General features: G+C 55.9%; 3 protein-coding genes across 5 annotated transcripts; 2 read left to right on the forward strand and 1 right to left on the reverse strand.

Annotated features, from left to right (window-relative positions):
- Positions 1-35: 35 nt before the first annotated feature.
- Mfrp (membrane frizzled-related protein) lies at positions 36-5,084 on the forward strand. Of its 2 annotated transcripts, none has more exons than XM_059266854.1 (13): positions 36-226; positions 317-419; positions 531-644; positions 748-906; positions 1,041-1,254; positions 1,733-1,863; positions 1,980-2,105; positions 2,229-2,305; positions 3,169-3,317; positions 3,714-3,869; positions 3,988-4,100; positions 4,602-4,729; positions 4,816-5,084. In XM_059266854.1, exons 1-13 carry the CDS (start codon positions 173-175, stop codon positions 5,038-5,040), a joined length of 1,749 nt encoding a protein of 582 aa, XP_059122837.1. In that variant the 5' UTR covers positions 36-172; the 3' UTR covers positions 5,041-5,084. The 2 variants fall into 2 exon arrangements, with proteins under 2 accessions (XP_059122837.1, XP_059122836.1); XM_059266853.1 differs by having other exon boundaries at positions 3,714-3,844; positions 3,972-4,100.
- Positions 5,085-5,796: 712 nt separating this feature from the next.
- Positions 5,797-7,833, forward strand: C1qtnf5 (C1q and TNF related 5). Of its 2 annotated transcripts, none has more exons than XM_059266855.1 (3): positions 5,797-5,986; positions 6,336-6,599; positions 6,932-7,833. In XM_059266855.1, exons 2-3 carry the CDS (start codon positions 6,386-6,388, stop codon positions 7,447-7,449), a joined length of 732 nt encoding a protein of 243 aa, XP_059122838.1. In that variant the 5' UTR covers positions 5,797-5,986; positions 6,336-6,385; the 3' UTR covers positions 7,450-7,833. The 2 variants fall into 2 exon arrangements, with proteins under 2 accessions (XP_059122838.1, XP_059122839.1); XM_059266856.1 differs by having other exon boundaries at positions 5,797-5,956.
- Positions 7,834-9,631: 1,798 nt separating this feature from the next.
- Rnf26 (ring finger protein 26) lies at positions 9,632-12,372 on the reverse strand. The gene has a single exon (XM_059266857.1). The coding sequence runs from the start codon at positions 11,795-11,797 to the stop codon at positions 10,514-10,516; it is 1,284 nt and encodes a 427-aa protein (XP_059122840.1). The 5' UTR covers positions 11,798-12,372; the 3' UTR covers positions 9,632-10,513.
- Positions 12,373-14,280: the final 1,908 nt, after the last annotated feature.

Consider the following 14,280-nt stretch of genomic DNA (forward strand, 5'->3'; position numbering starts at 1 on the left):
GGAGCCCCAACCATTCTGCCAAAGGCCACCAGAGAACTGGTCTCTCCTGACAGCCTTGTCCCTCCGAGAGTAAAGGTTGCTTCTTTGATAGGTAGCTTGTGACCAGGGAGTGAACCCTCAGGGGTCTTGGGCTGTCACAGGAGCTCCAGAAAGCCATGCGGAATCTTAAGCCATGAAGGACTATTCCGATGTCGTCCTCCGTCCAGAGGCAACTGAGCTGAGCAAGGTAAGGCTCACACGGAACCCACCGCCCAAGATCCCAGGTCCCCAGTGAACCTGCCTGTCCCAGCCCATCAGCCTCTGTCTTCCATTCCAGACAGAGTTCTGCAATCCGGCTTTCGATCCTGAAGCAGGGCCTTCCTGCCCTCCACCAGCCTTACAGAAAGATGCCAGCAGAAGCCTCGAAGCTCCCTGGCATGGTAACCATCTTAGGGGCTGCTCGGGCACAGGAGAGAGCCCAGGAACTAAGGCGTGAGGGACATCCCGTGTAGGGGTGTCTCTAAAAGCCCACTGTGTCTCCCCACACACAGCCCAGCGTCTCCGAGGGCTACAGCCGGACTGTCATTTCTCCTGGCTCTGTATCCTGCTGCTCAGTGGCCTGCTGGTCCTGCTGCTGGGGCTGCTGGTGGCTGTCATCCTGGCTCGTAAGTACTTGGGAGGACTTTCCATGGAGAGTCCATGATCTATTCTACCAGCCCCCACGGACTTGCTCTTCTAAATGACGTGCCTCCATCCTCCTTCTCCCAGAGTTCCAGGCTACATCCCTCCCCAGGACAACTGAGAGCCCACTGCCTGCCCGAGGCCTCACCCCCAAGGGTAGCATTCCTAGCTCTACTCCTAACACCAGCACCAGCACCACCACCACCACCACCTCTCCAGCAGCCCTGAGCTCTACACACCAGACCAGTGAGTTCTAAGGGCACTCTTCCGGAGAAGGCCCAAGGTGGCAGTGGGGAGGAAAAGCCTGGAAGAGGAACCTTGGGGGTGGGGGAAGGCCTCTCTCCTATTGACCTCTTAACTCTAACCTCCATCCCCTGCAGCCTGCGGAGGCCTCCTTCCTGGTCCAAGGGGTTTCTTCAGCAGCCCCAACTACCCAGACCTTTACCCACCCCATAGCCACTGTGTCTGGCATATCCAGGTAGCCACAGGCCAGACAATACAGCTCAAGATTCAAGTCCTCAGCATAGAAGGTGTGCTCTCCTGTCTTTTCGATCGCTTGGAAATTAGCCCAGAACCTTCAGGTCCGCTCCTCAGGTGGGTCCCTCTGCTTCCAGGGGATCCCACTTGTCTGAAGGGTGGAGAAACTGGAAGCAGAAGCAAAAATCTTGACCAGAAGGAAATTAACAAATTAACAGAACTGACCTCTGACCTCTCCTCTGCCAGCATCTTGCTGTGGTGTGCCCTAGTGAAAGGACTTCCCTCTCTGGTCCCTTTCTTTCTTTTCTTTCTTTCTTTCTTTCTTTCTCTCTTTTTCTTTTTTTTTTTTTTTTTTTTTTTTTTTTTTTTTTTTTTGAGGAGAGAGGGTATTCCGAGACAAGGTTTCTTCATGTAACAGCCCTGGCTGTCCTGGAATTCACTTTGTAGACCAGGCTGGCCTCGAACTCACTGAGATCCGTCTGACTCTGCCTCCCAAGTGCTGGGATTAAAGGCATGGGCCACCACCTCCCGGGCTCTGGTCCATTTCTTATCTGAGTTCAGAGCCTCCATCACCCCCAACCTGGCTTTTTTACAGGGTGTGTGGTAAAACACCTCCAGCCACGCTGAACACCAACACCAGCCACCTCCGTGTGTCCTTCGTCTCTGATGACGACGTGGAAGGGTCTGGTTTCCAGGCCTGGTACCAAGCTGTGGCCCCTGGGCATTGTGAGTGACTTCCCATCATGTTCCTAGCTGCCTCCCGCTCAGCCGCTCCCAACACTGGCAAGGGGGTTGGAAACTCTGGGGGATTCTGGCTCCAGATGGCTCGTGTCCTTCTCCAGGGAGCTGTGCCCATAATGAGTTCCGCTGTGACCTGCTCCTCTGCCTGAAGCATGACTTAGTGTGTGATGGCATTACCAACTGTGCCGATGGCAGCGATGAGGCCAATTGCAGTGCTGAGACCTTCGGTACGAGCCCAGCCACGGGACAGGGCAGGCACACCGTCAGGCTTCTGTCCCGGGCTGGGCTCCCCTGCTCCGACCCAGCAATTTCTTGCCTGGCCACTCATGAGTCATTCGGCTTCTCTCCAGGGTGTGGAGGGAATCTGACTGGGCTCCACGGGGTATTCTCTACTCCCAACTACCCACAGCACTACCCTCACCAACAGGTAAATGCAGCGCCCTCGGGAACTGGTATAGTACCCACGAGACACCAGGGTGCCTATATTTGTGTGCCTGGAAACAGCATGCCTGGGAATGTACTTGGTAAAATCAGTTCATGCCGGCCAAAGGAAACATTGTTCAGCACCAACTGTATACCCAGATATTTCCATGCTGGGTAAACACATCTATCTCTGAGACCAGACCATTTGAAAGGACATTTATTTATTTATAGACAAGGTCTCACTCTGTAGCCCATGATGATCCCTGTCACTGGTGAGACTCCTCCTGCCCCAGCCTCCCAAGTGCTTGGATATAGGTATGGGCCACCACGCCAGGCCTGGGTTTTTGTTTGTTTTGAGACAGGGTCTGACTATGTAGCCCTGGCTGGCCTGGAACCCACAGAGATCCTCCTGCCTCTGCCTGGAAATAAAGGTGTGCATCCTCGTGCCTTCACCCCCACCCCTAAACCTGCTGGATTGTTTTTTTTGTTTTGTTTTGTTTTTTTATTTTTCCATGCCAAGGAGCAACCCCAGGATCTTGTGCAGGCCAGACAAGTTCTTTACCACTAAGCTATAGCCTTGGTCCTTGGCTTTTTGAGACAGTCTCTGTATGTAGCTCAGGAGGCTGCTTTGGAACTTGACATATAGCTTGGGCTGACCTTAAACTCTAGTCCTAAGCACTGGAAATTATAGGTGTAAGCCACATGCCTGACTGACCGTTCCTCTTTTAAGAGGCACCAATGACGGAATGTGAGGTGGCAACAGCCACACACTCATGCCTCACCTAGTCTGGCCACAGAAGCCCCCTGCAAGACCAGGCTGAGGCAGGAGGAGGTCCCTGTGAGTTGTCTCGCTTATCCCTCCTCCAGCTTTGCACCTGGTACGTCTCAGTGCCCGTGGGATACGGCGTAAGACTACAGTTCCACAACTTCAGCCTGGAAGCACAGGCCGAGTGCAAGTTTGACTACGTGGAGGTGTATGAGGCCAGCACTTCCGGGGCCTTCAGCTTCCTGGGCAGGTACCCAGCAGGGCAGCCCGTCCCCCATCCAGCAGGCTGGGCTCCCTTCACTAGGCTCAAGTGAGTGCCCAGCTCGGCTGCCTTCGGGTGCTCCTTACCGGCACCCTGAAACAGCATGTGCTCTCCTGACCAGGCCTGGCTTCTGCAGCTGCTCAGCTCTACTCTTCCCACCCGTAGGGCCTCTGCCTTCCCCTGTCTTCCCTGACGCCCCCCTTCTCAAAGTGGCTCCAGTTTAAGAAGTCGTTTCATTGTAACGAACAGCGTGTGTCTCCTTCCCCAGACCCCAAGCTCCATGAATCAGCGGTCTTGTTCCCCATCACCCTTGGCAAGGCCAAGAGCCAGAGCCCCCGGGGCTGGCCAGCGGCCTGTGCCAGGATATTTTTCTGCTCCGGGCAGGTTCTGCGGCACGGAGCCACCGCCCCACCTCATCTCCTCACAGCACCAGCTGGCTGTGATCTTTAAGACGGATCTTGGTATCAGCAGCGGGGGCTTCTTAGCCACCTACCAGGCCACCAATGCTACAGAGAGTAGGTGTCCCCTGGGCAGGTGGGTGTGGGCAACGGCGGCTCCCCCGTGGAACATCAAAGGGGACCCTGGAGGAGGGTAGTGGGTCCAGGCATGTCCTAGGGCACTGTCACGCCTCTGTGCCCACAGACCCTTGTGGGCCCAGAGAGTTCTGCCGGAACGGAGGATGTGGGGATCTGCAATGGATGTGTGACTTATGGAGAGACTGTGGGGAGGGCAGCAGTGACAATTGCAGCAGTCACTTGTTCCCACAGCCAGGTAAGGAGCCTCACCCGAGCAAGTCCTGCCGGCCACAACAGGCTGGGTTCCTACCCCACCTTCCTTCCCCCTTGATAAGTTCATGTCTGGGCCCTTCTCTCCTCACCCCAGGACCACTTTACAGAGTCCTGGCGGGACTCTCAGCCAGGGTCAGCACTGTACACTAATGTCACCTGAAAGGGACTTGGGAATGTAGGGGTCAGTGGTAGGGGTGTCAAGACTTATCTACCTCATCCCTCTCTACAGCCTGCTTCACAGAGCACATGATAGGAGTAGTCCCCAGTGGTCCCCAATGGGTGCTCCACATTCCCTAAGTCAGAGGGGCCCGCCTACATGCTGCACTGGCAAACACAGGCTCTGGAGAACAGAAGGGCTCGTTGGAGTGTGTGAAACAGTTCTGTAGTGCCTCCTGAGATACTTCACAGAAGTCCACACGGAAACAAGGACCCAGGGCCAGGCAGTGTCTTGTCCCCCACGGTAACCCAACCCTCCCCCTTACAGACCTGGCCTGTGAACCTGTCCAAGTGGAGATGTGCCTTGGACTAAGCTACAGTACCACAGCTTTCCCCAACATCTGGGTGGGCCTGGCCACCCAGGCGGAGGTGGTAGACATCGTCAGAGGCTACAAGGTGCTGGGACACCGAGGGGGGAGGCCATCGGAAGGAGTGGGGCACATGGGGACTGGACATCTGAGGTCTGCCTCTTCCTCCCACAGAGTCTGACAAGTCTACCCTGCTACCAGAATTTCCGGAGGTTCCTTTGCGGGCTGCTTGTACCTCACTGCACCCCACTGGGCACTATCCTGCCCCCTTGCCGCTCTGTCTGCCAGGAGGCAGAACAACAGTGCCAGTCTAGCCTGGCACTACTGGGCACCCCCTGGCCCTTCAACTGTAACAGGCTTCCTGAGGCAGCTAGCCTGGACGCTTGTTCCCAGCCCTGACAGGACGCCAGCCCTACCCTGTCTGCCCATCCTCCTCTACCCATATGAGTGGGCAGGGCACCCTCTGTCTGCCCATCCTCCTCTACCCATATGAGTGGGCAGGGCAGGCAGAAAACAAAGGGAAGAGTGACCGGCACGGGACTCTGCCCATCTTCTCTGGTGCTTCCCAAGGAGAAGGACCAGTTCCAACTCTTATCCTGCCCAGGGCTAATGAGACTACCCTACCTTCCTTCCCTGCACCTTCTCTGCACTCTTATTTGCCAAGACAGCCCCCAGGCAGTGGCCAGGCCCCATATTCTGCCATTGGACAGACTAGAGACTTCCTACCCAAGTCTGTGACCCTGATTCCTATCTTCGGCCTCCCCCTTTCCATTTGAGTATTTAAGATCAGTCACCAGACCTTCAGCTTTCCCGTTTAGTCAGCAAAACTGTATTGAGTGCCTACCGGGTGTGGTGGGACCCTATCCTACCCCTGGGGGTCCAACTGGCTCTCTGCTTTTGGAATTCTTCACCCTGGGCTCTGCTGATCCAGTTCTCCACCCTCCACCCCACCCCCACACACTAGTCCTGACCTTGGTCTCTCTCACTGCTCCATCCCTCCCTCCCTCCAGCTCCTGGGAACTGAAGCCCCAAGAACTGTCTGTCTGACAGTTCAGCCTCTCTGTAATGCAGGCTCAAGCCTTTCTCCTCCTTCTCCTCCTCCTCCTCCTCCTCCTCCTCCTCCTCCTCCTCTTCCTCCTCCTTTCTCCACACCCCCTACACCCCCACAACTTTGGCCGGCCGCCGGGCGACACCACGAGTTATTTCCCTGCTATTTCCCAGCCCCGGAGCTCTTGGCCCCTGAACAACTGGTTTCCTCTAGGAGTTTGGGAGGAGCGCTGTGGAGCCGGCAAGGAGCAACCAGAAGCTGGAATCAGTCAGCAAGGGCAGGGGCTGCCTGGTTGGGGTAGGAGTGGGAGCAGGGCCAGCTGGAGGGTCTGAGGAAGCCATTCAGAGAGAGCAGCTGGGGGAGCTGGGGAGCGGGGAGGGGGTGAGCCTGGCAGAGGAGGAGGGCGGGTGGGGGAGGGGCTGTGGGAACGCCTGGGCGCCAGCTAGGGGACCGGGTAGGGAGGGCTTGCTCTCCTTTCCACTCCGGTGCTCTCCCCGTTCTTGATCTGGGGCGCCCTCCTCCTCATCCCGTCACACTACACTCAGCCCCAAAGGCCTATTTCTGGAGCGGGGACCTGCTGGGTTCCACCTGGGTGGGGCGCGAGGTGGGTCCCAAGATTCTGGGTTCCGACTCTGGTCCTGCCCAGCCCACAGACTACAAGAGGATCCTGGCGTCTGGACCTCCGGGGTCACCACCATGAGACCACTTCTTGCCCTGCTGCTTCTGGGGTTGGTGTCAGGCTCTCCTCCACTAGATGACAACAAGATCCCCAGCCTGTGTCCCGGGCAGCCCGGACTTCCAGGCACACCAGGCCACCATGGCAGCCAAGGCCTGCCTGGCCGCGACGGTCGTGATGGCCGCGACGGTGCGCCGGGAGCTCCGGGCGAGAAAGGCGAGGGCGGGAGGCCGGGTAAGAAGTCATCTTCGTCGCAGCCCTTGGGGACATCCTAGTGAGCACCGCAGCTGCTCTCGTAGATCCTTTGGGGCTCAAGGGTCCCGCCAGGGGGCGCTACTCCACCTCCATTCCAGTCGGCTGGGGTGGGGCGAGGTGGGCTGTGGGTGGAGGGGGTGAGTCAGCCCCAGGGAGTCAGAAAGCCTAGATCCCTCTACTCAGCACTTCAGATCTGCTGCTTGCAGGAGGCAATAGCCAGGGAGGCTGGGAGACTTAGGAATGGTCTATGGAGTCCCCTTCTGCACTGCAGTGTGGCTCCTAATTTCTCCCCTTCGCCCTCCCACCCCCAGGACTGCCTGGGCCGCGTGGGGAGCCCGGGCCACGTGGAGAGGCAGGTCCCGTGGGGGCTATCGGACCTGCCGGGGAGTGCTCGGTGCCCCCGCGGTCAGCCTTCAGTGCCAAGCGATCCGAGAGTCGAGTGCCCCCGCCAGCCGACGCACCCCTACCCTTCGACCGCGTGATGTTGAATGAGCAGGGACATTACGATGCCACGACGGGCAAGTTCACCTGCCAAGTGCCTGGTGTCTACTACTTCGCCGTCCACGCCACTGTCTACCGAGCCAGCTTGCAGTTCGATCTTGTCAAAAATGGCGAGTCCATCGCCTCTTTCTTCCAGTTTTTCGGGGGGTGGCCCAAGCCAGCCTCACTTTCAGGGGGTGCTATGGTAAGGCTGGAACCTGAGGACCAGGTGTGGGTGCAAGTGGGCGTGGGTGACTACATCGGCATCTATGCCAGCATCAAGACCGACAGCACCTTCTCTGGATTTCTCGTCTATTCTGACTGGCACAGCTCCCCAGTCTTCGCCTAACGTGTGGTGAACCGGGAGCTGGCACTTGCTCCTAGAGGAGGGTGTGACACTGAAAGGCACATACCAGGAGGGCTGGCCCCCTGGAATATTGTGAATGACTAGGGAAGAGAGGGAGCTACCTCCTGTCCCACGGCTGGCAAGGAATGGAGACAGAGGCTGTCTGAGGTCAAGACAGGCAGCGTGGAACAGTGGCTGGGTTTCTGCCCAGGACTTTATAGAGTGTGCTGTGCTGGCCAACTGTGGGTTCCTGGTTGCCCCGGTCCAGGATTCCAAAGTGGGATGCTCCTTCCTAGTCCTGTGCCCCTCTAGGTCCTTGACTCCATCTCTCCTGCTCCTAGGGCGGGCCTTTTTCTCAGAGGTCACTCAATAAACCTCAAAAACCTCCCACTGGCTTCTGCCTTTCTTCTGAGGACCCACAGCAGGGAGGGTTCCTGGGTGGGATGGAGCCATGAGGCAGAGATATAGCAAGCAGACCTAGAATAATCCATGGAGCTGCCACCTAGTTATGTAGAGGGTAAACAGGATTGCCTGACCAGAGGATTGCCCTCCTGATTTGGGGCTCTGGCCACCCAGAAAAAGGGGCACATTTTTCTAATTCAGACATGCCAAACCAAATGGGATCAGCCACTGTCTGGTCTAAAAAAGAATCAGGGACTTCCAATCACCAGTGCCCTCGATGTGAGCCAGATAACGGTAAAGATACCTGCTTTCTTAGTTAACTGGAAAGCTGCTGCTGTCACCCCCCACCCAGAGATAAGTAGTTTCTGGGACAGCCACAAGGGGGCGACCAAGCTCCAGATTGCAGTAATGATTTAAGGTCTGGACTTCTATGGTAACCGTTAGGAGAAAGAAGGGTATTAAGGACTGAAGAAAGAATTTCAGATGAAAGTAGAAGAAAGGGAGGTCCTCGGCCCCCAGCTCAGGAAGTTTATCTTCTCTAATAAAATGTTTATCCTCCACATTAAACAGAGACTGGAAGGAGCCAGACTTCTCCTTGCTCAACACCCTGGGGCGGGAGTGGGATGTGTGTGTAGGGGGTGGGGGGTGTTGCAACCCCTGCCACAGGCCTCCAATTAAGGGGTGGAAGTGGAGAACTGTCTCCAGTGTGCTGGGCACAGTCTGGGTGGGCCAAGCCATTAAGTCTGAGGCTGGCCACAGGTGCCCTGGGGGCTTACCTCCTGTGACACTCAGTTTAGCAGGCTCAGGCTAATGACTAACAAACACAGAGCTTGCTAATCCCAATTGCTCAACCTCTCCATGCAGAGTGGAGGGACATCCTTCAGGATCCAGCATCTCCCCTTCTTCCAGAAGACACTGTGCTTCTAGGTGTAACATAAAATTACAGTGGGGAGAGCCGGCGGTGGGGACACACACCTTTAATCCCAGCACTCGGGAGGCAGAGGCAGGTGTATATCAGTGAGTTCAAGGCCAGCCTGGTCTACAAAGCAGTTCCAGGACAGCCAAGGCTACACAGAGACACCCTGTCTCGAAAAACAAAAACAAACAGATTACAGGGGAGCGGCCCTAAATTCCTGCGGGCAGTGGGAAGGCAGCTATATCAAAGGGCCTTAGGCTTCTGTGTCTTCCAGACAGGATTGCAGATCTCTAGGCTCCAGCTCACACCTCTAGCAAAAAATCCCACACTCCAGCCCATCACAGTACCAGGCCCTATACCATGATACAAAAAAGACAAGCACCACTCTGGGCATGGTGGTACACGCCTTTAATCAGGCAAAAGCAGGTGGATCTCTGAGTTCAAGGCCAGCCTGGTCTACATAGTAAGTTCCAGAACAGCCAGGGCTACACAGAAAAACCCGCCCTGAAAAACAAAAACGGACAAGCAGGAATCGGAAGGAGGACTGGCCTCCAGACAGCAGGCTCCACTGTGCCCTCCTGGGAAGAAGGGTACCATTGGGAGCACAGGGAGGGCAGGCCACAGGGGCAACAAGTTCTTACAAGGACTTAATGCAGTACAGAGCAGAGTGCTGTTCCAGAGCCGAGTGCAGCAGGTCAGATCAGAAGGGGTGAGCATCAAGCAGCCATGCTTGGTGTGGGCTTTCCCTCGGCACTGCCCTGCCACCCTGTCTCCGCATCCCCACCTCCAAGCTAGGCAATCCAGATGCTCCAGTCTGAAAGCCCCTCGGCAACACTGGCTGGCCACCTGCAAGGACCACACCGTGAGAGCTGTCAACAGAACTTTATTCATAGAAACTGGACAGGCAGACCTAATGGAGCCGCATGCCCCGAGGCCTGGCCCCTTGTTTGGACCCTAGTGAAATGTGCAGGATGCCCTCCCCAATGCCAGAGGGAGACCAGGAGGAATGCCATGTTCTACGCCATGTGGGGCATGAGGGGAATGAGTAGAAATCTGGTTATTCCTTCGGAGGCTCCTCTTGGAGCTGGGGTGCCTGAGGGTAAATGGTCCCAAAGCCAGGTTTAGCTGCACCCCTGTACCCAGGGATAAACTCCTGACCCAGGTTCTGGGTCAAGTTGGGAGACTTTAAGATGATGACAGGCAGAAGTGGTTCATAGGGCACCTACGGGATTCTACTCCCAGACCCACCAGGGCGGAGGCTCTGGGTGAACACAAAGATTCCATTCCAAAACAAGAAAACCCAAAAAAATAGAAAAATTAAGATCACTCCCAGGCCCAGGAGTTGCCAAAATCCTCACATGACACGATGTGGTGTGGCCTGGGGGAGAGGACCAAAACCCCCAACAGAAAAGCCAGAAGCTAAGAAGGACAGCCCCAGAGGCTGGTGTCTGGATGGGCCCTGGGCAGACTGGGGAAGAGCCGCCATAGTCTCAGGGCCCTTGCATAGTGACATACTCACCACCCTCCGCATCACAGGGCCCCACACAGGGTTCAGAGGAACGGTTACCCTGCCCCACCCAGACTGGAGTCTTCCAGAGTATTCCAGCTCCATGTCCTGGACATACGGCTTGAGGCTTGACAGAGGTGCCGTCATAGGGGCAAAGAAGACTCGGGCCAAATCCCAGAGGCAAACGCTGATGCCGTCCTGGTGTGTGGAGCGCAGAGGGTGGGCGGGCAGGGAGGGAGTCCTCAGAGGTAGACATTGAGGGTCTGCAGGATGCCGCGGCGGCAGAGAGGGCAGTTGCGGTTGTAGATGGGGTGGCGCATGAGGATCTCGGTGCAGGCCTGGCAGAGACACAGGTGCCGGCAGGGCAGAAGCAGCACGGTCTTGCTCTGGTCCTGGCAAATGACACACTTCTTCCTCTCCTCCTGCTCCTTCAGCAGCTTCCACGGGTCTTGCCCAGCCGCAGGCTCATCCTCGTTGAGTCTCTCGCGGCCTCTAGCAGGTGATGCTCTGACGGTCCTGACATCCTCCTCGTCTGCTTCAGGAAGGGTGTCCTGTCCCTGGATCCTGGCTGACAACACCCTCCTGGGGCCACCTTGGGGGGCCCCCGGCGCCCCTCCCCGATTCGGCCAGCTGGCCAGCTGTAGGCTTCGGCTCCAGACTCGGCGCCAGGCCTCGAGACCCAGCGCTAGGCGAGACAGCCGCACAACATCCTCCCGAAGCCGGTGGTAGGACGGTTGGGCGTGGAGCTGACCGAGTGCTCGGGTGGCCAGCCTCAAGGTAAAGTCTGGGTGCAGCACAGCCAAAGCCACGGCCAGCACACAAGCCAACAACACCAGACCAGTGACGTGGAAAAGCACAAAGCTGGCCAGGAGGCGGACAGCGGACGCCAACAGCTCTAGTACTAGTTGGCAAGGGGTCCACAGGAGGATGGCCATGGCCACCGCGCTGCTGGAAATGTGAGCGAGGAAAGCAGCCAGCACGTCCGTCACCCTCCACAGAGGCCCCACCACGGCATCCCACAGGGCCAGCACCAGGGAGAAGAGGTTCTGAGTGCCGATGAGGCAGATGTTGACCAGACTGTTGATCACATAGGCCACCAGGCTCATGGCGATGGCACAGATGTCACATGCCTGGCGCAGCAAAGCATGGCCATGGGAGACCATGTTCAGGATGCCCCTGTTCAGTATTTCTCGGCTCCTCAGAGCTCCGTGAGAGGCCAGGTGCCCGAGGAGCTTTAAACTCTCCAAGCCAGAGTAGCAGCTACAAAGGAACGTACACAAGGCCTGCAATCCCCCAAAGGCGAATCGAACCAATGCTTCAACCAAGGCCAGCAAAGAAAGCAGGACTCCTCGACCCAAGTGCAGAAGACTAGTCAGTACCGTGTGTGGCAGGTTGTAGATGAAGGCCAAAAGCCAGGCCAAGGTAGCCAGGAGGGAGGACACGAGCAAGAAGTTGAGATCCAACACCAAGGTCAGCAAGTCCAGCACCAGGCCCACCCCATTCACCACCAGGAACACAGCCTCCATGATAGGGCTGCGGAGTCCAGGACCAAAGGAAGGCTGGCTCCTCGGTGAAGGCGGTGTCAAGGTTGCCAGTATCTGGAGAGTCGGTGGTTAACTTGGAAGGGATGTGAACGCCTAACCAAGGGAGAACCAAGGTCTAAAGTGGGCTGGAGGGAAGACTCTCCGGAGAGGAAAAGGACTCCCGGTTTGGAAGGCGAGCTGTGTGGGAGCAAAGAGGCGGAACATCTCTAAAGTGACAGTGAGCCGGGACTGGAGGAAATCCCTCAGCTTGGAGCGACATACAAGGCCGGGCAACGGGTCAGACCGGGAGGAGACCGGGAAGGCTGGGACCGGATCGCGAAGGGCCGGACCGGGCCGGGGCCGGGTGGGGGCGGCGCAGGCTGGGGGCAGGCTCGCGGTCCAGCCTCGCAGGTGCCCCTGTCCCCGCCCGGCCCCTGTCCTCCCGCTCGCGGCGACTGGCACCCAAAGGGAGAGAGGGACAGGGAGTCAGCCTCAGCAAACCCCAAGCGCGGCCTCGACTCCACTGGGCGCCGCCATCTTGTGTGCAGAGGGGTGGGGCAAGTGGGAGGCGGGACGATAGCCTGTGTCCAATCGGTGAAGGGCAATGGCAGAAATGTCGAAAAACCATTGGTCTTTTTGAACAGCGCCCAAACAACACAGTTCCCAATGAGAGGGATGGAAAAATATGTAAAAGCCCCACCTCTTTGGAGCAGTGATTGGTCTGTTCTCATGTCGGTATAACCCCCCACCCCGCCTCTTAAAGAGCCAGAGCAGACTTAGATGAGGCTGCCTTGGAGAGTTACCACCCTCACCCCTGCTCACCCACACCCACTCCGGGTCCTGGAGCATGCGCTCTTTAAGCTCTGGGCTGGACTCTGGGATCGTACTGCCTCCGTGGGACCCGCTGCTTCATCTTCTCATTCATCATTCATTTTTATCATTTATTAAGCACCTACCATGCTTTGGAAACACAACCCTTTTTAAGATACCGTCTGGTCTCAAGCTATTCACAAAGAGAAAAAGATTATTACAGGAGATTCCCAAACTGCTCTTCCACACTCCTTGGCAGATTTTTGCAGCATCCTGAGGAGACGGTTGCCATTGAGAAAAGGAGCTACAGACGGAAGGAGCTCTGCTTCCTACCTTGGCCCCTATTTTATTTAGCTTGTAAGCCGTCTGTGCCCCATACATCAAGAGCCCTGGAATCATCTGAAAGAAACCTCAATATAAGGAATTGCCTAGGTCGGGTCGGTCTGTAAACTTATCTGTGAGGGATTGTCTTATTAATTGATACAGGAAGACCCAGCCCACTGTGGGTAGCAACCTGGGGCGGGGGGGGGGGGGGGGGGGGGACGACGACACTGTATCCTGGACTGTATAAGAAAGCTAGATGAGAGTGAACTAGTGACTTTGAAACAGCTAGCAAGCAGCAGCTCCCGTGGTTCCTGCTGTTCTTCCTTGGCTCTGAGTGAGTTCCATGGTTGGAGGTGTGGAATAGCAATCATGACTCCCCTAAGGTGCCTGCCTTGACTTTTTGCCCCAACTTCCCTCCAAGATGGACTGTGTCCTGGCAGTGCAAATAAACAAACCTTTTCCTTCCCCGGGTTGCTTTTTTTTTTTTTTTTTGGTTTTTTGAGACAGGGTTTCTCTGTGTAGCTTTGCGCCTTTCCTGGAGCTCACTTGGTAGGTAGCTTTTGGTCAGAGTGTTTTATCACGGCAACAGAAAGTAAACAAGGACACTTATCCTTCCCCCGGTCACCACTGTTTGTTTAAATTTCCTACTTGTTTTGAATTCAGACTTTCCGTTGCCAACTCTGACCCAGACCTTGAGCACTACCTAAGCCCTTCATTTCGTCCAAGCAGAGGCAGGCAGATGTGTGAACTGGAGGTCAGCCTGGTCTATTGCCAAGTTTCAGGGCCAGAGCTACATAGGGACTTTGTCTAAAAAAGAAAAGAAAAGAAAAGAAAATGACCAGAGAGATGGCTGAGCCGGTTGCCAGGTCCAAAATAGCATAGCAGTGCTGGTGACATTGTCCTAAACCAGTGGTTATCAACCTACCTAATGCTGCAACCCTTTAATACAGTTCCTCATGTTGTGTGTCCCCAACATAAAATTAGCTCGTTGCTACTTTGTAACTGTAATTTTACTACTATCATGAATCACAATGCAAATATCTGATATACAGGATATCTGATAAGCGATCCCAAAAGGGGTTGAGACCCACAGGTTAAGAACCACTGTTCTGGGCTGGAGAGATGGCTCAGTGGTTGAGAGCACTGGCTGCTATTCCGGAGGATCCAGGTTCAATTCCCAGTGCCCACATGGCAGCTCACAACTGTCTGTAACCCTCTGATCTGACACCCTCACACCAATGCACATAAAATAAAGTTAAATAAATTATTTAAAAAAAAAAAAAAGAACCACTGTTCTAAACAGAAGGACTGGTTGGATAAACAGAAGGATTGTTACTGGGTAAACAAGCCTA

The sequence above is a fragment of the Peromyscus eremicus genome, chromosome 7 (assembly GCF_949786415.1).
Source record: "Peromyscus eremicus chromosome 7, PerEre_H2_v1, whole genome shotgun sequence".
NCBI lineage: Eukaryota > Metazoa > Chordata > Mammalia > Rodentia > Cricetidae > Peromyscus > Peromyscus eremicus.